The sequence below is a fragment of the Homarus americanus genome, unplaced genomic scaffold (genome assembly GCF_018991925.1).
Source record: "Homarus americanus isolate GMGI-L3 unplaced genomic scaffold, GMGI_Hamer_2.0 scaffold57980, whole genome shotgun sequence".
NCBI lineage: Eukaryota > Metazoa > Arthropoda > Malacostraca > Decapoda > Nephropidae > Homarus > Homarus americanus.
The window spans coordinates 7,651,157-7,676,658 of record NW_024716703.1 but is presented as its reverse complement, the minus strand read 5'-3'; the positions used below and the strand labels follow the sequence as shown (position 1 = coordinate 7,676,658).

Here is a 25,502-nt window from a genome sequence, read left to right as displayed (position 1 = left end):
GTGTGTGTGTGTGCGCCTTAGATTTGCTGGAATCGAACGAGGATAGTCGATGAAACGGGAAACTATTGTACTATATACCATGGTGAGTCTCTCTTTAATGTTGTCCACTTCCAGTACTTTGACTTTTTCCTGTCTACCACCGAGGACATCGACGAAGAGATTCAATATCGGATCAGATGTGCATCTCAGGCCTTTTGGCAGACTCCGTACCCGTGTCTTCAGCTGTAGGGAGCTGAAATTATCTACAAAGCTGCACGTGTATCGAGCAGTGATCCTCCCAACTCTGCTGTATGGCAGCGCGACCTGGGTCACATACAGGGGACACCTCGAGGTGCTTGAAAACAAATGCCAGTATTCTTGCTGACACCAACTGTAGGGGTTCGAGGCTACCATTATCCATGAACAAGTATGTTGGACTGGTCATGCTACCCGCATGGACGGCGGTAGACTACCAAGGCAGCTACTTTACAGTTACCTAAAAAATGGTAAGCATATCGCTGGCGGATAACGGAAAAGGTTTAAGGACAGTCTTCAGACTAATCTGAAAAAGTGCCAAATTGACCCCCTTTCACTTGGGAAACGATCACTCCACACCGTAACGCTAGGAGGAGCACCACATGAGAAGGTTTTAATAGTTTCGAGTTAGCCCGATTGCATACTGAGGCAGATATGCTGCCCCTCCCGCACTAGATGTAGCCCTCCAAACATGTAACATCTGAGGACGGCCTTGTCGATCCCGTATCGGCTTCTTGAGTAACCACAATGCTCACCAACGAATGTCACATCCTTAATAACTCTTATCATTGTATCATAGATGGGTGATCGCCATACTCGATTCCGAGTGACAGCAAAATAGTAGTGAGTCAACTGGTGGTGGGGTGGATGGGTTGACTGTGACAATGTTTATTTTAAATACTTTTATGGTGATAGAAAAAACATTTATTGATAAGGCAGCGTTATTAATGATTGTACAAGATAATGTTTATTTATAATAGAATAATGAGACAATATACTGTAATAGAATAATAAGACAATGTTTAACATAAGAACGTTTAATGGTGATAATGTTGATAGTATAAGGTAACTTTTATTATTGATAATATAAGAACATTTATTTACAATAGAATAAATTAATGTACAGTACAGTATATTAGATGCCACTAAGAGAGCTTAGGTTCTCAATTGGCTTGGCCATGTCAATATTGTTAATATTATCGACTCTGTATCTTTATTTTGCTGGCTAAATAAATGTTTCATTATTATTATCAATATCAGTAACGTTTATTGAAAAAAAAAATGTTAATAATATTTTTATCTTTAAGCAACTGATCTCTGTTATGTTGCAGTTTTTTACATTTTGTTTAAGTTACTTAATTTAAACTGTGTATATATAAACTATAGTTTATATCAAGATAGAATTGCCTCAACATATTAATTGGAGTATAGTCGGTGGTGTTAACTTACACACTATTTACAGTATAGGACGTACAACTGGCACACACTCGAGACCAAAATATAACTAGTATCTAACTTAGTTACCTAATAGTCACACCGACAGGGTAGCGTTTCACTGTTCATACAGCAGTTATGGTTGCCACTTACCAAGCTGTTTCATGAACTGGGGTCCTTGCAGATCAACACGTTTGAGAACAGCAGTTTTTCTCAGCTCATCACTCTGGTTATATTTTGTGCCAAGTACAGTGCTGTTACCGTGGTGTGAGGCTAAACGAGAATTGGGTTGTCAGAATTATCTTGGTAAGTGACGCAAGTTGCAATACATCACGACTGAAGGGTTAGACCTGCTACCCCCTCCGGGCCAACCTTTATTGAACTGTGTTGCGGTTATCAGCACTTCTTATCAACACTAACGCAACATTGACCTTCAGAGTATTGTACTGACTACCCCGAATCTTGGAGCTTGAGTCAGTAATTATTATAAAAGCATTTTGGTGTACTAGCAGTTACGAGAGGATGACTCGTGTGTTATTTGTTAGTACGGTACAGGATTTTAATTTAACTTAAGAGGTTATGTTCGTCACTGTTTACTGTGAAGCTGTTTCCGGTTTGTGGGTTATTGTGTAGTTTATGGGTGTTGTCTTACTGTGAAGAATAAATGAAAGTCGTAATTATGTTACTGTATTACTGAAAGCAACATGTACCGCATGTAAATTGTTTTCGTGTGTATTTTATTGGTTTCGAAGGTTCATTAATGTGTTTTTCTATGTTTTTTTTTACAGTGTGATGATGAGTGAAGGTGGTGGGGGTGAGTGTGGGAGCGGGCAGAGTGACGTCCGCCCGATCACACACCAGCTGTGGTTACGACACCGCCAAGACGACGACGAGGATGATGACGACGAGGAGGGGGGCGTGACCAGGAGCGAGAGAGGCGTTAGTGTGAGTGAGGGCGGGGAGGTGGTGGTGGTGGGCGGGGGTGGGGCTACAACGTTGTACAGTAGGGAGGATGGAGCTACCGTGCTGGAGGCTGCTGACGGCACCACCACCGTTCTCCGCCCGCACGCCCACGCCGCCACGCAGAGACTGACAGTCACGGTGGAGGGGGGCGAGGGCGGCGTGGGTGGTGAGGGCATGACAGCCATAGTGGACGGCCAGACGGGCACGGCCACGCTGGTGGAGGGCGCCGAGGTGGTGCGCACCCAGGCTGTGTCCTACGCCACGCCCATCCTGCACCACGTATTTCTGCAGGCGGCGCCCGCCACGGCCAGTACCACCCACGCCTACACCACCCACACGACGCTCCTGCACACCACCCACACGCCCACCATCCAGCCCTCCACCGCCACGCCCCGCAAGGTGCCCCCTATGCTCAACACCTCAGCCACGCCCATCATCCTGCACCCTAACAGGACCGTCAAGGTAAGTCTCTTATCCTGCCATTTCCGGTTGTTTTTTAATGCCACCTGAGTGAAGGGGACATTTACATATCTATTCGTATGGACTTGTGATTAGATTTTTTTTTTTTTTAGATTGCCCCGGAGGGGGCTAGTTTATTGGACACCCCCTTACATCCTGTGCAAGGTGAAGCGCAGAAGCGTTTACAGTGCCCATCTGGGAAGCATGTTAAGTTCATGCTTGCCTTTATGAATCATGCATTAAGGGCGTAGAAGCCTGAAGGGTCATAGGTTTTGTCAGCTAGTTACATAAAGTGACAGAATGATGAGTGTGTGGGGGGAAAGTTCCCGGTACATTTCATCTGTAAATGGCAAAGCGTGGCAGGTCCCTAATAATGTCAAGTGCCAGGCCTGTCACTAGGAGGAGGGATATCTGGTCAGGGAGGGAAGAGGTGTTGGTAACGGCTGGGGACCTGTAGGAGGAGGTCATAGGACAAGTGAGGATGTAGTGACGGAGGGTGTGGGAGTCGGGTTGGCCACAAAGTTTACAAACAGTGCAGCCAGGCTCAGGGTTGCAAATGTACTCCCATACAGGACTTGTGATTCTCAAACTTTTAAGCACCGAGGGCCCTACGAGTTGACCTCTGACACCTCGGCCCCTTGATACTCAAATTTACACATTGTTAATCCAACACTATTTAATAGATGCTGAAAATAACAATTATCAAACTTAAATGTAAAGTGTGTGTATCATAATAATAATAATAATAATAATAATAATAATAATAATAATAATAATTAACGGTTTATTGAAAGAGCATGGCAGCCGGAAGCTGAAAATATACAGTTACATAATTGGGGAATGGGTCACTTGATTGACGAATAATATACAAGTAACGTAAGTGATACAAATATGATATATTATAACAGGGTGGGGAGAAGGGCATTTTAGCATAGAACAGTGCAAAAGGGTATGATTGGCTGGGAGTGAATACATTGGTTGATTACGAGTTGTTGGTAATTTTTACAATAATTGGGACTGGGCTGTTGTTGTAACAATCAGTACATGCTCGTATGAGCTTGATGCGGATGTGGTATCGAAAAGCAATTCTCGGACGAGGGATCTCGGGAGCCGGTGTCGAGGATGGTGCAGAAACTTCACACCAAATTTGCAGATGAGGTCGTGGTGATGGTCAGAGATAACCGAAAGGGTCAGTGTGTTGAGCGTTTCTTGATATGTGGAGTAGGAGGGGGAGAGAATAATCTTGCATGCCCTCTTCACTTTTTCTAGGTGTTTTCTAGCTTGGGAAGTATGAATGTTGAGTAAACACTGAGGAGCTCGGGCGCAGGAACTCCGAGGGAGTCAGCGGAGGAGGTACAGACGAAAATTGAAGAATCACAACTGTACTGACGTGTGTTTTCCAATTTAATTTGTTATATATAGTGACGCCGTTTATCTTAGTGGAGTCCCCAACATTGGAGTGTGTGTGTGTGTGTATGTGTGCGTGCGTGCGTGCGTGCGCGCGCGCGCGCCCGCCTTTTACTTTGTGTTTAGTTGCCATACATAACAGAATTGTAGCGGGACCCCAAATGTAAACGCCTGCCCCTTAGTTTAAGAACCGTTGGTATAGGGATGCAAGGGATGACTTATAGGTAGTAGGTAGAGGGTAACTATCAAACAGGGAGGTACTACACCCATATGGCATCACAAAAGTTGTGACCAAGTCTCAAGTTGCTGATCTGACTTTCTGCCTCATTTACAGTCCACACACTTGCAGGGTCTCAATTGTTTCTTACTTTTACAACGCAACATACATATATCGTTTCTCATTCTTTTTATGTATTATTTTTTTCCATTTCTGTGCCCGGATGGGCTAATCCCCAAAAAAAGTAAACACACACACACACACACACACACACACACACACACATTCCCCAAATATGTAACTGTATATTTTCAGCCTTCTGGCTGCCAAGCTCTTTCAACAAACCGTTAATTATTATTATTATTATTATTATTATTATTATTATTATTATTATTATTATTATTATTATTATTACTAATGGGCAAACACTCGCCTAACCTTGACGAGCACTACAGTACAGCATGGTATTACTGGTGGGTCACTGCCACTTACAATTTTACCCCCTTTAACCTTGTTCACGTTTATGGGTAACCTTCTTATATAACCACTTGAGGACGCGGGTAACCCATTTAGGTTGATTATTTGACGATTACATTCCACTTGGATTAAGGAGATAGTAGTGGCTAGTAACGATGTTTCAAAGCAAATAGACAAGCTGAAGCCAAATAAGGCTCCGGGTCCGGATGAGATATTTGCCAGAGTATTAAAGGAATGTAAGGAAGAGCTTAGTATGCCCTTAGCAAATTTGTTTAACATGCCATTAAAAAACGAGTGTAATACCAGAATCTTGGAGGATAGCGAATGTGATACCGATTTTCAAGAAGGGAGAGGGATCACTATCCTTTAACTACCGTCCAATAAGTTTAACATCAATTGTAGGCAAATTGCTGGAGGCAATAATTTCAAACTCCATTCGAAATCACCTAGAGAAGCACAAGTTGATTAATGATTCCCAACATGGTTTCACAAGTGGGCGTGATAATATATTAACATTATTTTCATCTGTTTTCGAATCAGTGGATGACGAGCACGATTTTTTTTTACGGGGTAGAGCCCATATTAATCTACACCACGAAGATGCCGGAAAACCAGCTTTTTAAAGTGAGACTGTTTGTAAGAGTATGGAAACACAGAAGAATGCAGAGCTTTCCACAGTTTGGCTGTGTGAGGAAAGAAAGGTGTACTATAAAGGGTTATTCTAATCACTAGTGTGACCGACAGCCACAGAGAAACGGTGGTCAATGCGGGCAAGACGAGTCTTATGAGCCCGCGGCCTTGCCGGCAGTACACAGGATGCCAAATCCACCGAACATTGCCCGTTAAAGTACCTGTAAAAGAGAGAGAGTGAAGCAACATTGCGGCGAAGACAAGGAAAGAAAGATTTTCAACTAAAGGAGGAGCGTCATTAAGACAAAATGCCTTGGATTCTATTCTATCTAACAGTCGGACAGAAGAAGAGCCACCCCAGATATGAGAGCAGTACTCCTAGTTAGGACGAATGAATCCCTTATATACTTGAAGCAACTGCTCAGGAGTGAAGTAACTACGGCATCTGCACAGCATTCACAACTTTCGGGAGGACGCTTTAACAATGTTGTGGATGTGTGGCTTCCATTACATATTAGAGGAAATAATGAGACCTAGCATATCTGCTTTAGAACTTGGCAGAATGATTGCATCCTGAAATGTGGTTGGTGGGAGATCATCAGATTTGGAAAGTGTAATTAGTATATACTGAGTTTTATTACTATTGAATTTAACCAAGTTTCTACCTCCCCATTTGGAGATGCTGCACAGATCCGCTTTGATAGAGGAAATATCAGCTCTAGAAACAGATCTAGTTTGAGAATTAGGGGGAAGGGAAAAATGTGAAGAATAGAATCATCATTATAAGAATGGATAGAATTAGTCGTAGTGTGAAATAAATCATTGATAAAAAGAAGGAAGAGAGTAGATGAAAGAACAGAACCCTGTGGGACACCACGGTTGGTAGAGAAAGAGCGAGAGGTCGATTTCTCGACAACTGCTGCCGTGGATCGGTTCTCAAGGAAGCTAGAAATTAGAGAAAGTGGGGGAAAGAAACCATAAGAGGGAAGTTTAGAAAGCAAAGACTTGTGCCATATCCTGTCAAATGCTTTGGAGATGTCGAGGGCCACGACGAAAGTTTCCCCATAATCCCTAAGAGAGGATGACCAAAGATGAGTGCAGTAGGAGAGCAGATCACCAGTAGATCTCGCATGGCGAAAGCCATTCTGGTGATCCGACAAAAAAGTAAAGCGTTCAAGGTCACGGAGAAAATGAGAGTTTAAGATAGTTTCGAAAATCTTAGAGAGGGATGAAGTTAGGGCAATGGGGCGATAGTTAGAGGGATTAGAATGGTCACCCTTCTTCGGGATGGGCTGAACCAAGGCATGTTTCCAAGAAGAAGGAAAAGTTTGTGTTTTTGGGGCAAATGCGAAAGAGGCGAGCAAGCACAGGGGCAAGAATTTCAGCACACTCCTTCAGGTTACGAATGTCTTGCACTTATTTGTCATAGTCATGACTCCAGTTCAGCTTGTAACGTGGGTTTAAGGTGGCAGCTAGCTGGAAAGCCTCCAAAGACTCAACCTTATTCAGACGAGTCTCTGTTGAGGACTGAAGTACAGAAACAAGCTTGCTTTTATACACTTCATGAAGACAAGCTAAAGCAGCCCGAAGACCACGAACAAGTTAACTACCAGACTAGATGTCACCATGTTTTGTCTCTGAATCTGATTAGCCACATACTCAAATGGCTGGAGTATATCACAGAGCTCCTTGATGGTGTTCAGCTCATACTTCACTTCAGGTGAAACTTGAAGTACTGACCTCATCATCATCAACTGGCTATTCCAGCGTGTACTTGTTGCCACCTGGAGCTTGAATTCATGTGAGAGCACTTCTGCAGCCACTGTTGATTTCCTGCAGAAGCTGACGAGCTTAGATACTTTTGCAAGAATTTGCTTGATCTGACCATCTTGCTCCATGCCATCTTTCATGAGATGCCATGCCTTCACTTGATATATTTTTAACACATTTTTTGTGCTAGCTAACTGTGTCAACCCATGTGGGTTACCACGTGGGCATCTACTTACAGTTATACGTGTTGTTCTTTTCTTGGTTGTAAGCTATGGTCTGATAAACATTCATTACAGTAGCGTTAATGAGTTTGGTCTCATAGAACCCAAGTACATGAAATCTGTGGGCAATAGAAGATATACACTGATGTATAAAGATATCTAAGTGAAGGGGGATACTGCTGAAGTGGTGTGGTGTGGTACAGTGTGTAGTACAGTGTTCGGGTATAGTGTAGTCACTGTAGTGTGTGGGTGTAGTGTGATACAGTGTATGGTGTGTGTGTGTGTGTGTGTGTGTGTGTGTGTGTGTGTGTGTGTACTGGAGTGAGTGGTAGTGTTATCAGTGGAGAGTGGCCACAAGGGTCGTGTCAACATTACACTCACTCCACCACCACGCTTTTCATCATCTCTTTGCTGTCCTCCTCACTGCTCCCCATCCTTTGCCCTCCTCACCTCCCACCTCGCCCTTCCCTTTCCCTCCCTCTCTCACTGCTTCCCTCCCTCCCTCTCCTTCTCCCTTTCTTTCTCTTACTCACCTCACACCCTCGCCCTCCTTCTCGTCTCTCCCATCTCCCTCCCTCCTCCTCCCTCCCTCCCTCCCTCCCTCCCTCGCACTTCTCCTTTCCCTCGCCGTCCCTCTCACCCGTCTCTTCCCTCACGTCTCTCCCATCGCCTTCAAACTCACTTTCGCTTATCCGTATTCTCCATAATTTGACTTTACCATGAGGCTATATTTAATGTCTTAGTGTATCCGTCCAGTAAACATAGGAAATATAGATAAGTCCACGTATTAAGAACATAAGAACATAAGAATGGAGGAAACTGCAGCGGGCCTATTGGCCCATACTGGGCAGTCCCGTTTACACCCAACCCCTATTGCTCATATGAGCATCCAACCTATGTTTGAAGCAATTCAGCGTATTCGAGTTAATGATGATATTTGGTAACTTGTTCCATTCATCCACTACTCTGTTTCCAAACCAGTGTTTACCTATTTCACGCCTAAATCTAAATTTGTCTAATTTAAAACCATTGTTACGAGTTCGCTCCTGGTTGGATAATTTGAGTACCTTTGTAATGTCCCCTTTGTTTAGCCCTGCCTTCCACTTATACACCTCTATCAGGTCGCCCCTCGCTCTACGTCTCTCAAGGGAGTGCAAATTAAGATGCTTTAACCTGTCTCTATACTCAAGGTTCCTAATGCCCGGGATTAGTCTTGTCATTCTCCTCTGAATTCTTTCCAAGGATTCTATATCCATTCTGTAATACGGTGAACAGAACTGAACTGCGTAATCCAGGTGTGGTCTCACAAGAGCAAGATACAGTTTTAGGATGACCTCGCTAGTCTTGTAACTAACACTCCTTTGTGTGAACCCAAGTACTTTATTAGCCTTGTTACGAGCAAAAACACATTGTTTACTTGGCTTAAGGTTCCTACTTATCATTACTCCTAAATCTCTCTCGCAGTCGGATTTCTCTGGCATCGTTGTTCATCTGGTATCTGGTTTCCCTGTTTACATCTATACTGAGTACTTTACATTTGTCCACGTTGAATTTCATCTGCCATTTTTCAGACCATTCGAAAAATTTGTTTAGATCTTCCTGTAGTTTTGCCGAGTCCTCGTCAGATTTGATAACACGTCCTATTTTAGTGTCCTCAGCAAATTTACTTATGTTGCTGTCTATGCCGATATCTATGTCGTTTATGTATATAATAAACAATAATGGTCCAAGTACTGAGCCTTGTGGAACTCCACTTGTGACGTTGGTCCAATGGGACTTAGTGCCGTTAATGCTCACTCGCTGTTTCCTGTCCTGTAACCACGCCCTAATCCATTTAAGGATGTAACCTTTGATGCCATGAGCTTCTACCTTTCTAATTAGTCTTTCGTGGGGGACTCTGTCGAAGGCTTTGCTAAAGTCGAGATATACCACATCATAATTGTGCCCCTCGTCCACCGATTCGAAAACTGATGAAAAGAATGTTAATAGATTAGTTAGGCAAGAACGTCCTCTTGTGAAGCAACGCTGGGAATCATTGATCAATCGGTGCTTCTCCAGGTGATTTCGAATAGAGTTTGAAATGATTGCTTCCAGTAATTTGCCTACTATTGATGTTAGACTGATTGGGCGGTAGTTAGAGGATAATGATCTATCCCCCTTCTTGAAAATCGGTATTACATTTGCTATCCTCCAGGATTCTGGTACTACACCTGTTTTTAAGGACATGTTAAACAACTTTGCTAAGGGCATACTAAGCTCTTCCTTACATTCCTTTAATACTCTGGCAAATATCTCATCGGGACCAGGTGACTTATTAGGCTTTAGTTTGTCTATTTGCTTACTAACATCGTTACTAGTCACTACTATCTCACTTAATTTGTTTTCTTCACTATCTCTGAATAGAGTCGGTGCCTCGGGTATCATGTTTAAATTTTCGGTGGTGAAAACTGTTGAAAATTATTTATTCAAATTGTTGCTCATTTCTCCGTCGTTATCAGTGAGCTCGCCGGAGTCTGACCGTATTGGTCCAATCTTTTCTCGTGTTTTAGTTTGATACATTTGGTAGAATCCTTTAGGGTTTGTCTTCGCCTCCCTTGCTATCCTTACCTCATTATTCCTCTTTGCTTTCCTTATCTCGGTTTTAACCCTACTCGCCAGTACCCTATAATAGTCCTGGAGGTGAATTTCGCCACGATTTATCCTTCTACCTATAGCCTTCCTTTGGCCAATGATGTTCTTTAAATAATTAATTATCCATTTAGGGTCATTGTTGTCTGATCTGAGTTTTTTGTATGGTATGTTCTGCCTTTGTACATTAAGTAACTCACTATTTAAATTGTCGTGGAACTCGTCAATCTCAGATCTCATTATCAGGTCGGTGTCATCTGTCAGGTTCACGGCCAAGCGCGACACCCCCTCTCTCAGCTACTTCTTTAAACTGTCAAAGTTTGCCCTTCTGAAATTTGGTACTTTAGTGGAATTTTCCTTACGTCTGCCCTGAAAATCTAACTGGAATCGAATTTCTTTGTGATCGCTGTTTGCAAGTTCGCTCCCTACCTCGACATTGCTAATGAGGTTTTCTCTGTTCGACAGAACTAAATCCAGTATATTATTACCCCGTGTGGGTTCGGTTATATGTTGACTTAGGAAACAGTCCTGCATCGTCTCGAGAAAATCCTGTGATTCTGAGTTACCCGTAAGGTCAGTCCAATCTATTTGGCCAAGGTTAAAGTCGCCTACTATACAGACTTTGTTGTGTGTGGAAGCCCTGCGCATTTCATCCCAGATAAGTCGCTCATTGATGTTATCAAGATTGGGGGGGGGGTCTATATATTACTCCTGTGATTAATTTTTCCCGACCATCGCTTAATTCTATCCAAATTGTTTCTGTATTCCTCCGTTTTTATTTCCTTATTTATTTCACACTTCAGATTATCCCAAGAGTACTGTACCTATGATATAATTTTATGGCCGTATAGCATTGGACTTCCCTCCTTCCCTAACCTTCCCTCCCCTACTCCTTTATTCCCCTTATCTCCTCCTCCTCCCCTGCTCCTTCTTCCCTCCTCCTTCCCCTGCTCCTTCCTCTTCCCTGCTCCTTCCCCTGCTCCTTCCTCTTCCCTCCCCTTCTCCTTCCTCTTCCCTCCCCTTCTCCTTCCTCTTCTTCCCTCCTCCCCTTCTCCCTTCCTTGCTCTTCTCCCCTCCCTTCCCCCTATTCCATCCTTCCGCAATACAATCACAAGCACATAATGACCCTCCACCCAAAGACAGCGCATCGGCGTCAAATTACCGGCCGATTAGTTTGACGTCAGTAATGGAATTTCGTGAATCAATTATAGCAAATGGCATCCGATAGCATTTAGAGAAAAGCAAATTAATCTACGACTCTCAACATGGGTTTACAAAGGGAAAATCAAGTCTTAACAAATCTGCTGACGATTTTTAGGAAAGTCTTCGAAGTAGTATATAATGACGAAAATTACGATGTTATTTACTTAATTTTAGCAAAGCGTTTGACAGAGTACCGCATCATAGGCTTCTGAGAAAAGTTAAGGCTCATGGTATCGAGCGAAAAGTTTTAAATTGGATAAAATCATGGCTCACCGATAGAACGCAGGGGGTCAGCGTAGATGGTGTTCAATCTGATTGGGCTGTGTAACCAGTGGGGTTCCCCAGGGATCAGTACTTGGCTCACTCTTATTCATAATCTACATAGACGATCTAGATACTGGGATCAGCAGTGGCATAAGCAAGTTTGCGGATGACACCAAAATAGGGCGGCAGATTAATTCAGGGCAGGATGCAAATGCACTACAAGAGGATTTAATTAAACTGCAGGAGTGGTCAGACAAATGACAAATGAAATTCAACACCAGCAAGTGCAGCGTACTTAATATTGGAAGAACAAATACTGTCAATGTATACAGCCTTAACAACATCAACCTTGAGAAGCCGACTTGTGAAAGAGACTTTGGGGTACCTGTAAGCCCGGACCTTCGGCCTAGAAAACAATGCGTTAATGTTCGAAATAAGGCAAACAGAGTATTAGGTTTTATATTTAGAAGTGTAAGTAATAAGAGTGCAGAGGTCTTATTGCAACTGTATCTTGCGCTAGTCAGGCCACACCTCGATTATGCTGGTTCAGTTCTGGTGCCCTTATTATAGAATGGATATCAATTCACTGGAGTCGGTGCAGCGAAGAATGACCAAAATGATTCCGGGACTTAAAAAACCTTCCATATCAAGATAGATTAAAGAAACTAAGCTTGCATTCCCTAGAAAGACGAAGAGCGCGGGAAGATATGATAGAAGAATTTAAGTAGGTGAAAGGAATCAATAAAGTAGATATAGATATAATTCTTATAATATCCGAGCAGGATAGGACTCGTAGCAACGTATTTAAGTTGGATAGGTTTAGGTTTAGGAAGGAACTGGTTCACAAATACTGTAGGGTGGTGGATGAGTGGAACAAGCTTAGCAACTTTGTAGTAAGTGCTGGAACGCTGGAAAGTTTTAAAAGGAGGCTAGATAGATTCATGGATGATAGAGAGTGGCAGTAACTCTCGACAGGAGCTGCCATGCACAGGCCATCCGGCCTATTGCAGACTCCTTATTTGCATATGTTCTAATAACTCGTCCCTTCCCCCAAAGCATAGACGAACACACAAATATGCACCGCCATTTGTACATACCATATAAATCACACCTGCCCTCAGAGGTGATAAGTTAATTAACTGGACACGCTCAGCCGCACGTGTGTTAGTACCTGGTGGTTGGGGGAGGCAGGGGCTGGAAGGACGATAGTGTTTATTAGGTACTACTACTACTACAACAACGACGACGACTACAACGGCACTGGTGGTGGTTGTATTTGGTCTTGTGTTTGATTGCTGTTGTGTTACTGGTGTGGTCTGTGGGACGATGGTTGTTGACCTGTTGCTATTGTTTTGTGTGTGTGTGAAAGAGCATGGCAACCTGACGGCTGAAAATATACAATTACATAATTAGGGAATGGTTCATTTGATTGACTAGTAATATACAAGTAACATAAGTGATACAAATATGATATATAATAACAAGGCGGGGAGGTCATACTACAGGGCATTTCAACATAGTAACGGTGCAAAAAGGTAAGATTGGCTGGGAGTGAATACACTAGTTGATTCCGAGTTGTTGAGAATTTTTACAATGAATGGGACTGGGCTGTTCTTGTAGCAATCAGTACGTGCTCGTATGAGCTGGATGCAGTTGTGGTGTTGAACAGCAATTCACAGACGAGGGATCTCTGGTGGAAGTATGAGCCGTTGTCGAGGATGGTGCAGAAGTTTCTCACCAAATTTGCAGATGAAGTCGCAGTGATGACCAGAGAGAACCGAAAGGGTCAGTGTGTTAAGCACTTCTTGATATGTGGAGTAGGAGGGGGAGAGAATAATCTTTCATGCCCTCTATTGCACTTTTTCAGGATGTTTCCGTTGTGTGGCATTTAGAGAGAAAGACAGGGCAGGGGAGGCATGGGTAAGCTTGGGAAGTATGAATGTTGAGTAAGCACTGGGGGAGTTAGGAACTCCGGGGTGCAGGAACTCCGAGGGACTTGAATCGACAGAGGAGGTGGAGACGAAAACTGGAGTATTTGACAATAGTGTTGCCGAGGAGCTTAGTGGAGTCCACAACCTGTAGTGTGTTGGGGCCCAAAGTAATGGAAGTGGGTGGGACAAGGTCAGAGAGGTTGATGTACATAACCATGGTCTTGGTATGGTTGATAATGACATGGTTTTTGGTGGCCCAATTTTGAAGATTGTTCAACATATTCTGGAGGGTAGTGTATTCGGGAGCCGACTTTTGCAGACTGATTCCTATGGTGGAGTCGTCGTCTTAGGGCATCATTGGTAAGCATGAGGAAACAGAGCGGTCTCTCATCTTGGTGCCTTGGGGGATGCCACAGGTGAGTGACTGAAAAGTGGAGACAGCCCTTTGGATGTACAGTATACGGCTTGGCGTTTGTCTCTAAGAAAGTCTGTAAGCCATGGTATAAGACTTCTCCGAAACCTAAGGTCGATAGCTTTGTAGATGAATAAATTGTGGTCAACTAGGTAAAATGCTTTGATATATAGTCAATGAAAGCGACACACACAGACGTTTTTCGTTTTTCCAGATGGCTACCCTGGGTTGAGTTAGTGTTAGGATAGTTTGGGTTAAGTTAGTTTTGCGGTAGAGTCGGATAGGTTAGTTTGTTTTAATGTTCGTTTAAGGCTAGGGTGAGATTAGGCGTTGATGCGATACTGCTAATTTTGTTAGTTTTCTTCGCGGGAGATTTTTGTTGAAGGAAAAAAGTAAATCGCTCTATTGTAATGACGGCGTGGGTAGACGAGGCCCAGTGACGGGATAGTAAGTACAGTAAGTCAGTGTTGGGGGATGCAATTGACGGTTCCTTTCTTTGTGTCTACAGGCAGCGGGAGGAGGGGCAGTGTCTACAGGGAGGGGGAGGAAGGTCAGTGTCTACAGGCAGGGGGAGGAAGGGCAGTGTCTACAGGGTGGAGGGCAGTGTCTATAGGGAGGGAGGCAGGGCAGTGTCTGCAGGAGAAGAAGGAAGGTCAGTGTCTACAGGTAGGGAGGGGGTGGAGGGCAGAATCTATAGGGAGGGGGAGGGCAGCGTCTATACTCTATAGGGAGGGGAGGAAGGGCAGTGTCTGCAGGGAGAAGAAGGAAGGTCAGTGTCTGCAGGGAGAAGAAGGAAGGTCAGTGTCTACAGGTAGGGAGGGGTGGAGGGCAGAATCTATAGGGAGGGGTGGAGGCAGAATCTATAGGGAGGGGGAGGGCAGCGTCTACTCTAGGGAGGAGGAAGGGCAGTGTCTGCAGGGAGAAGAAGGAAGGTCAGTGTCTACAGGTAGGCAGTGTCTACAGGGGAGGGTGGAGGGCAGTGTCTACAGGGGAGGGAGGAGGGGCAGTGTCTACAGGGGAGGGGCAGTGTCTGTAGGGAGAGGGAGGAAGGGCAGTGTCTACAGGGAGGGGAGGAAGGGCAGAATCTATAGGGAGGGGGAGGGCAGCGTCTATACTCTATAGGGAGGGGAGGAAGGGCAGCGTCTATAGGGAGGGGGGAGGGAGGGTGGAGGAGGGGGCAGTGTCTACAGGGAGGGGAGGAGGGGCAGTGTCTACAGGGAGGGGAGGAGGGGCAGTGTCTCAGGGGAGGGGCAGTGTCTGTAGGGAGGGAGGAAGGGCAGTGTCTACAGGGAGGGGGCAGAATCTATAGGGGAGGGCAGCGTCTATAGGGAGGGGCAGGAAGGGCAGCGTCTATAGGGGAGGGAGGAAGGGCAGCGTCTATAGGAGGGGAGGAAGGGCAGCGTCTATAGGGAGGGAGGGGGCGTCTATAGGGAGGGAGGAGGGGCAGTGTCTACAGGGAAGGGGAAGAAGGGCAGTGTCTACAGGGAAGGACATTAGAGTTAGTTGGTGGCCTTGGTCCTGCCCCCACACACACACACACACACACACACACACACACACACACACACACACACACACACACTCACTCACTCACTCACTCACTCACTCACTCACTAGAGCCCTCATTGAAATTGCTACGGAGGCTATTTTTTCGGTTTGTTTGGCTATTAATATGTTTCCGAGGGCTATTTTTTATTTTACCGGGGTTATTTTCTGTGTCCATATCAGTATTTAGGCAGCATATCACCAAAAGTTGACTTAGAAGACAATGGCAAGAACTCAACTGGTTAAAATATATACGGACGTGTTTGGTGATATAAATTGCTTCTTATATATTAACCTGTTGACTTTTTTTGAACGTGAGCACTTGAAACATTTCTGTAGCTCGCCTAGAAATATTTCACCTGACGATGACCCTAACCTAACTTAACCTCAACGTAGCATTAGGGTGGCTATTCTTCAGGTGAGCTAAGTTAGATTTGGGGAGGTAGTCTTCAGGTGAACCAAATTGATGTTAAAATTACAGTGTTCCTTCTACACGGCCTTCAAATATACTGTAGATGCTAGACATTGCTAAAAGTGCTGATGGAATTTTTACTGCAACTTTATACCACAAATAATGTACATACACGCGGTATAGTGTGCATGACCTCACACATAAACCCCATTTGACCTCCTCCCACTTAAGTGTGAAGGGTCGTCAGGGTGATGGATAGTGATGACCTGGGGTAAGGAGGACCTCCCCGCGCGCACGCGCACACACACACACACACACACACACACACACACACACACACACGCGAGAGATGTGGTGTGAAGTGGCGATGGTGGAGGACCAGTAGTGGTGGAAGGCCAGTAGTGGTGGAGGGCCAGTAGTGGTGGGGGAGGGCCAGTGATGGTAGTGGAGGGCCAATTGGGGTGGTAGAGGGCCAGTGGTGGTGGTAGAGAGCCAGTGGTGGTGGTGGTGGAGGAGGAGGGCCAGTGGTGGTGGTGGTAGAGGCCAGTGGTGGAGGAGGGCCGGTGGTGGAGGAGGGCCGGTGGTGGCGTGGAGGCCAGGTGGAGGAGGGCCGGTGGTGGAGGAGGGCCGGTGGTGACGGTGGAGGGCCAGTGGTGGCGATGGAGGGCCAGTGGTAGCGGTGGAGGCCGGTGGTGGTGGTAGACTGCCAGTGGTGGCAGTGGAGGGGTGGTGGATGAGTGATAGCGTTGAAGGTAATTTCAGGCTGCTAGTTGGAGGTTACCAATAACGTAACGGCCGCTTCATTGATCTTATAATAAATAAAAACTGAGACAGAGTACGGGCGAGGCCATCAACAGTCCACTCAGGTGTGAGATGTAGGGCGAGACACCCGCCCACCACCGCCGTAGCCACCACCAGCACCGCCATTGCCACCACCACCACCAGCAGCCGCCGTTGCCACTACCAGCACCCGCCGTTGCCACCACCAGCACTACTACTACTATTTTTTTTAAATGGCCTCCAGCCTCCCCCAACAGCCATACCTTCGCCACCATTTTATTACCTTAATATTAAATATCCTAATACATAAGAAGCTATCCTAGCTGTGTTGAGTTAGTTGAGCCGCAGATCTATGGCATTCAATGACTTGCCTCAGTGTCAATATCTGCAACTGTTGTCGGCTTTGGGGCCGATGCTCTCGTTCCCCTGAGGCAGAGCAAAGCCGACCTAAGGAGAGAGAAGGACAGTCGATATCTCATCCAGGCTGTAACATAACTTCTGGGCTGCTGCTTCTGTTCGGATAGCACCTCCGCGAGTCTGGCGTAGAAGCATCTTGCACTTGGTCCCATCCCACCAGAGGTTGTGAACACCAGAGGAGTGAAGCGGCCTTGAACAACTTTCTGAATTCTTTCCCCGTATGCCCTTATCTTGTCGTTCTCGTTCCTCCTGTGTGCAGTATCGAGAGCTAAGTTACGGTGACATGCGGCCATGGGATAAAAAATCCTGATGTTGAAGAAGGATCGCTGTTCCCACGTCCAGAATCCTCGAGCACTGACATCAACATGGGCTTCGTTGGATGTGTTTGAAGTCCTATTTTGGAAATTCTCACCATCCAATGGAAGAAGGGTCGGTTCTACCCTGACATCACGATAGATTTCCTTCAACATATTTGCTGTGAGATCCCTTACTTCGTCATGTCTCATGCATATGAAGCCTCCTTTCTTGCACACCATGGCGTGATCGACGTCATAGGAAGAGCCACACACGCATTGGGAGGGCAAACCTTCTACTGGCTGACCGTGCCTTAGAGCAATGGCATCTGTAAATTCTTGTTTATTGAGACTGAAATCATTTGCCCTTATCGGTAACATAGTTAACCAGTTCGAGGCGCCCACCTCCTGCACTATAGCTACTTTTTTTTCAAATTCTCTGGTACTTGCAGCATCAGTTGCTGCAACTTATCATTTTGGCCGTGCTGTCATTCTGTCATAATGGACCTTCGAATTTTGTTTACTTCACTGGTATCCACTTCACCTGTTGCTTTCTGAGCTATTATGTGGTTCGTGAGGGCTGCCGTGAGCTTAACTGAGTTTTGATGTTCGGTGGCAGCAATCTCCTCTGGATTGGTCAATCCCATTCCTCCCAGTCTTGGTGGTAGTGCAAGGAGTGATCTTTCTGCTGGGGTTAAGGGATGGTGTTTCACTAATTTGGGAATGAAATTGATGCTGATAACTTCTTCCAGTACTACTACTTTGCTGTTACTCAGAATCGAGTATGACGATCATTCAGCTATGGTACAATGATATGAGTTACTAGGGATGACACCTACGTTGGTGAGGTTTAAGGTGACTAAAGAGGCTGATACGGGATTGGCAGATCCGTTCACAGATGTTGGACATGTGGATGGCTCCATCTAGTGTGGGAGGGGCGGCGATAGTGTCTTTCCAGTGCTGGCGCTCTTCTGCCTCGGTTTGCAGTCGGGCTAATTCGAAAGTATTGACGCCTCCCCTTGGAGTGATCGTCTCCAAGGTGAGGGGGGTCGACTTGGCACTTTTTCAGGTTTGTCATAAGAATATCCTTATACCTTTTCAGTTGTCCTTACTATTTGTTACATGACTGTAAAGTAGCTGTTTTGGAAGTCTACTGTTGTCCATGTGGGTAACATGGCCAGTCCAACATAGTTGTCCATGGTTAATGGCAACCTCGATGCTCCTACAGTTGGTGTCAGCGAAAATACTGCCATTTGTTCTCTTGTCTTCCCAGCGAACTCGGAGGATGGAACATGACTACATTGGTGAAAGTTTTCAAGTGCCTTGAGGTGCTTCCTGTATGTTACCCATGTCTCACAGGCATATAACAGGGTGGGGAGGACCACTGCTCGATATACGTGCAACTTTGAAGATAATTTGAGTTCCCTACAGCTCAAGACACAGGTACGGAGTCTTCCAAAGGCTTGAGATGCACATCTGATCCAATGTTGAATCTCTTCATCGATGTACGTGGTGGTGGACAGATGGGAGCCGAGATAGTGAAAACGGGTAACATTAGAGATGGTAGTACCATTAAGCTGGATGGATGGTGGTGTGGCTGAACCAGGGACAGGCTGAAATAGAATCCGAGTCTTACATACATTCTCCTCAAGGCCGAAATGTACAGACACATTTGCATGGGGGTTCAGGATCTCCTGCAGGTCGCGTTTAGTGTGAGCGACAAGGGTGAGGTCGTCTGCATATTAATGTTCAGTAATGGAAGCTACCGACACCTTTGTTCCTGCCTGGAGTCGTCTTATTTTGAAAAGATCCTTTACGTCCACCCCGCCGGCTAAATTGGCACTAACATGAGTAAGGAAGGCAGCCAAGAAAAGGGAAAGAGTTGGCGCCAGTACACATCCTTGTTTTACCCCCGTATGGATGGGGAAGAACTCAGATTGGGTGCCATTGTGCAGGACACTGCCTTTCATGCCGTCGTGGAATTTTGGTGGGCAGCTAAACCGGCTGAGGGTCCTCCAGAAGACTTCTCTGCTATCCGAGTCGAAGGCCTTGGTTAGGTCGATGAAGGCCATGTACAGGTCACAATGCTGTTCTCTGCCCTTTTCCTGTATTTGATGGGCAGCAAAGATCATGTCAGTGGTGCCACATGATGGTCTAAAGCCCCACTGAGATTCTGGGAGGAAGTTTTCCGTCTCAGGAAGAAGTCTGTTTGGGAGGACTCGGGCGGTAATCTTGCCAGTTATGGACAATAGCGAGATTCCGTGGTAGTTGCCAAAGTCTGACAAGTCTCCCTTGTTCTTATAAATATTGACGATGTAGGCATCTTAAGAGCTTCAGGGGATTTCTTCCTTTTCCCATACATTTTCGAGGAGAGAGTGGAGACGGCTAGTAAGCAGAGGTCCTCTTGCTATATACACCTTGGCTGGGATTCCATTAGGCCCTGGAGCTTTGTTATTTTTCATCTGTTTGATGGCAGTAGCTACCTCATCCAGGGATGGAGGATAACTGAGATGGGTCAGCTCTGGATGCTGAGGGACCTACTGGGTAGTAGGGAGTGACAGTTTGGCAAAAGTTTTCAAAATCAAGTGGCTTGGGTTGGATTATTTGTCTATCGGCCACGCTGGTTCCGAATATGTTTGAATCTTTAACATCAGTGCATTAGAAGGTTTGTGGATACTTTTCGGTTCGACATAAAAAAAAACAAGAATAATGGTAGACATTCTTTATTATTGGCATGTATGCTTCAATTTATCAGCAGCACACTAGCACAGTTGGCACACTAACATTGGCTGTCCCCACAGTGTCCCCTCAGTCCCAGTGTCCCCACAGTCCCAGTGTCCCCACAGTCACTGGTAGTCCTCTTTCTTAGCCCTCCGCTTGTTTCTCTTCCTGGCCTCCAGCTTGTTCCAGGTGACCTGGTCCTGCTGCCAGGCAGAGCTGGCCACGTCTGCCGCCTCCGTGGTGAGCTTCACTCCTCTTTCCACTGCGGTGGTGGTGCAGGGCAGACCTGGCTCACTGTACGGTTCCTCCAGAAATTGCTCCAGTTCCTGGTCACTGTGCTGGAACAGGATGGGAGGGGAGGAGCTGGCCTTCTGCAGATCAACCAACTCTGACAGCTTGGTGGCTGCCAGATTCAGTTGAGGGTTCCTCACTTTCCTCACTGTCTTTCTCTTGTGCCTTTTTTCCTTCTTCCTCAGCTGCTTGATGATGTTTAGGGCCAACTCCCTCTCACTCTTGTCCATGGAGGCCAGCAGTGAGACCAGCACCACCTCGTGCTGGCCGAAGTAGCCGTTGAACTGGAGGTATGGAGTAAGCAGCTCCACTTCCTCCAGGGTGCAGTACGTCCTCACCCGGTTGATGATGGCGAGGAGGTGGCGTGGGCCCTCCAGTAGCAGATTCCTCTGCCTGATCTCCAGGAAGGAGGGCACGTAGATAAGGATGATGAAGGAGGTCATCCATCTCTGTGACTCGCTGGGGGAGGTGGTGCTCATGTAGGCCCTCAGCTCCCTGCTCTCCGTGTTTTGCCATCTGGCGTTGGTCATGGCTCCGGCCCGTGCCCTGGCCCATCTCTCCTCAATGTGGCCGGACTCCACCGTCTTGGCCATCTCCAACAGATACCGGGTGTCCCAGCTGAACTCCTCCCAGACGACGGAGGGGATGGCATCCAGGAGAGACCTGAGGTAGGTGTTGGTGACGGCCTCGAATTCAACCACCGGAAGGTCCCACACGTTGCCGGTCAGCTTCCGAGCCTCCTCACCACTCCAGGAGGCGGGACCAGTGGTTGGGCCAGCGTAATGGTTGAATAGATGGCCGAAGAGCTTCTCCAGACTGTGGATCAGGCAGTGGATGTGGAGGAGAGGCCGTCCCAACAGCCTTTCAAACTCGGCGATGAAACCGTGATTATAGCCCCTCAGTTTGTTGCAACCGTCGCTAAGGACAACCAGGAGGTCGGTGGTGTCAATACCGCGCTCCTCCAGGAAGGCCAGCAGGCTGGTGGCCAGGTCTACCCCCTTTCCCCCCACCGGGACCAGGTGACCAAGGAACTCCTCACCAGGGAAGCCGATCACTGCACAGTCTTCCCTCTTTTCCATGGCGAATCTCTTGTGGTTCTTCTCACCTACACCAGTCACTATCTTGTTCTCATTGATCCTCTCATCTACCATGAGACCTCTGACCTTGAATCCCCTGAACTTTTCTTTTTTCTGTTCTCGTGACCTCTTCCTGACTCTCTCCACTTTCTTCCAGTTAGTCACTTTAGACTTGTCCCCTTCAGTTATGATGGTGTCTGCAGCTCTGATGGTGTTTGCGATGTGAGCCACTGCATCATTGGATACCTTGAACCTGTCAGCAGTTTCTCCGATCCTGTCCTCGGCTTCTTTCTCCCTTTTCCTTTTCTCTGATCTTGCTCTCCTGTCGACCATAGCCTTGAACTCATTGTCATTGACATCCTTATAATCACTATCTTCTTCCTGAGCACTGTCATCCACTGCCAACACTTTACACGACATCCTCTCCATCTCCTCCTTGCTCTTTGACCTCATCTTCTCAGTTTTCCTCTCTTCCTCAGCCCTTTTCTTTGCCCTCTTCGCTTCCTTCTCCCTCTCTTCTTTCAGCTTGGCAGTCACAATTTTGTCAATGCCATCAATGCAGCCCTCCCTTCCCGGTTTCCTCTGGGCTGCCAGGAAGCTTTTCTCTCGTTCGTGCACTTTGCTGTCGTCTGCCACATCAAAAAACTTCTCAGCTATATCCTCGAACCTCATCTTCAGCTTCCCGTTCTTCGTTTTCTTTCTTTTCTGTTTCTGTCCATTTCCCTTCATCATCATCGTCTCCCTCCGCATCCTCCACAGGTCGTGGACTCTCATTTTCACCCTGATTTCAGAGATAGTGGGGACAGTGGCCTTCCTATACACATCCAGTACCTTCTCAGTCACCTTGTTGGTGGCATCCATATAATCAAAAGCATTTGTTCTTCTCCTTAACCTCTCGTTTTCTGCTTCATAAGCCAGGGCACTTCCAACTTCCTTGTTCAGAGGCAACTTGTTAGATGGCAGAGGCATCCGAACCCCGAACACCTTATCGTTACCCTGGCGCAGCTGAGTGTTGCTAATCTTAGGACGACCCATCTTGGTGGCGGCCCTTTGAACTAACTGCAAAACAACACAGAAAAAACAACTTTCAGCACTTCAATATCACCACCTATTGAACAATATTTTATTCAAAAGTACAGACTGAGATTTTGTCCTTAACTGTCCAAGTCAAGCTACTTGGGCTGAATTCGTTGATCAGTCCTGGGACGAATATTACCAACGGCGTGAATAGATTCCGTGGAATAAATTCAGGGCATTCCCGTCCAGGGAGCCTCAACAAACTCTGTAAATATTGCCATTGGCCTGCCATTGGCACATATACGGAGTTTGGTAATGTTCCATGAGCGGGAATGTCCTGAATTCATTCCACGGAATCTATCCACGCCGTTGGTAATATTGGGCCCTGGTTTTCGAAATATACGTATGTGGTGACTTGCAGCAAAAATATCGGCATAATTTGTAGCGCATTGAGTTGTAAAACAATAGCATATTATGAACCAGTGTACACAGTAGTCGAATAATCCAATTCAATAACTTGATTTTAACAGGTTGTGCCACATTGCCAGTCCCTTTATTATTTACAGTTTTTTCGTGTTTTTCATGCCAAACCCAAAAGTATCCACAAACCTTCTAATGCAATGATGTAAAAAACTCAAACATATTCGGAATTAGCGTGGCCGATAGACAAATAATCCAACCCAAGCAATTAGATTTTGAAAACTTTTGCCAAACTGTCACTCCCTACTGGGTAGTCAGGACATCCACATCGGTGTTTTGGTTGAGCTGTGAATGGTAGTGCTCTTTCCAGCATTTATGGATGCCTTCTTTGTCTTTAATTAGGGATTTACCGTTGGATGAGTGGAGGGGCTCTCTGCCATTAGTGATTGGCCCATAAAATGTTTTCGTGGAATTGAAAAATTCGTGCATCTTGTATGATCTGCAAATTTTTGCATTTCACATGCTTTATTTTTAAAGCAGTTCTTTAATTTGCGGAGTTCGCGCTGAGCCGCTGCTTTCTTCTTGAAGGTATCAGCTTTGTTCTTAGACTGAGGGTTGTCCTGCCAGTCAGTTAAAGCAGCACGTTCATCATCGACGAGTGCAATGATTTGGGTCATTTTCATCAAACCTGTCCTGGTGTATTCTTTTGACCTGGCCGAGGGTCTCTCTGCATGTTTTTGTCATAACATGGTCGAGAATACTCCATTCGATACTCACACACACACACATTCTTGACTACTTTTATGTATACATGACGACTCAACTGCTCTGCTGATAACATAAATTAAGAGCTCGTGTTGGAAATAAGTTTTAGAAAGTTTATTGGGAAGTATCATTAGAGAGAGCTATGTATTGAATACTTGTACTATCATGTAGCTATTTCACACTCTTGTCTGGCCTGACATTACCTGCTGTCTCTGGATGGTATCAATGGATTTTAACAGTTTGATGATCAGTGTTGTATCTTTAATGTCCAGCGTTGTGGCCTCGCGGGCTTCGTTGTGGCACGGCGGGGGGGACCATACCCCCTCCTGTATAGGTGTCCGGATTGCTCTTTGACATCTAATGACTCACCTACCTCGTTAATAAGAGCCAGTAACGACAGGTGTAATAGAATTAGTGAGAACCTGGTTAGATGCTTTTTTTTTTTTTTTTACGGGGAATAGCCCACTCGGGCACAGGTCATCGACCCACAACGGGGCTGTCCCCTCGGGGGCGAAAGAATAAGAATAGAAAGAAACCAAAAATAGAAAAGGAAAAGGTTATATTAATATACACCACGAAGATGCCGGTAAACCAGCTTCTTAAAGTGAGATATTGTATGAGCGTGGAAACACAAGAAGGCAGAGCATTCCATAGTGGGCACCGCGGGCAATACGTGTGTTACGAGCACATGGCCTCGCCGGCGGTACACATGATGCCAAATCCACCGAACATTGCCTGTTAAAGTACCTGTAAAAGAGAGAGAGTGAAGCAACATTGGTCGTAAAGTGCAGATAGTACACAATGAAATCGGCTGACACGGAAAGGCAAGCGATTGGCTAGGCTCGGCGTTAGTCTGGTCGGCTGGTGGTTCGATGAGTTTAATAAGGCTTTAAACTTACTTGTGATAGTCACATATATGCAGTGTCGGATTACCTGAAGATTAGGCACCCCAGTTTATTTCACCTGAAGATTAATCACCCTAAAGTTACCTAAAGGGGTTTAGTGTTATGATGGTTAATTTTCAGGCGAAATAAGCTAGGGGTGTCTAATCTTCAAGTAATCTCTAGAGTCTCTTGGTAGGCGCTATACATCTTTGTTGACTGCACTCGTCACATCAGTTGGCCCCAGCCTCCTATCTTTATCTGTGTTGGCAGGAAATTGAGAATATTGACAGGCTGATAGCAGAGTACATAATTGCCTGGCCGTGTCAGAAGGAACCGTAATATTAACGTAAGACTGCATATTGGGTTTGTCGTGTAGAGATCACTGTTACAGTGTCAGGTCGGACGAGTTGGTAGTGAAGTGGGGAAAAGATGGTGCCTTGGGGAATCGGGTTGGTGGTGTGGTACGGTGGGTTGGATAAACGGTAGTTGTGTGGGCGGGTGGTAGGGTGACTTAAGCGTTGTGCTGTGTTTATGAGAGAGAGCTGAGAGTCCCGGCCAGGACGCCCCTCAGGCGGCTGGGGAACACCCCGTATTTTTGTAGTGTGGTGACAAGTCCTCCCACCTTCTCACGTGACGTACTGTCTCCCCCAAGAAGAAGAAGAACGTCTCACTATTAAATTGCGGTAACAGTGTGGGCACAAAAGGTAAGAGATTATCATAAATTTTCGTTGCAGCAGATTATTATGGAGGGATTGAAAGGGTAACCAGCCCCCTCCCCTCTCCTCTGGAGGTGAGGCAGCAGGTGTCAGGAACATTACTGACAAATGTACCTGCTATGGCCACAGGTGCT

General features: G+C 45.9%; 1 protein-coding gene across 2 annotated transcripts in view; it reads left to right on the top strand.

Moving 5' to 3' along the window:
* LOC121858274 overlaps nucleotides 1-25,502 on the top strand; it is a 180,501-nt gene that overhangs the window by 80,589 nt on the left and 74,410 nt on the right. For both annotated transcript variants that reach the window (XM_042354583.1, XM_042354584.1), the window contains exon 2: nucleotides 2,238-2,874. In XM_042354583.1, the coding sequence (XP_042210517.1) occupies nucleotides 2,238-2,874 (637 nt within the window). The remainder of the gene's footprint in view (nucleotides 1-2,237; nucleotides 2,875-25,502) is intronic.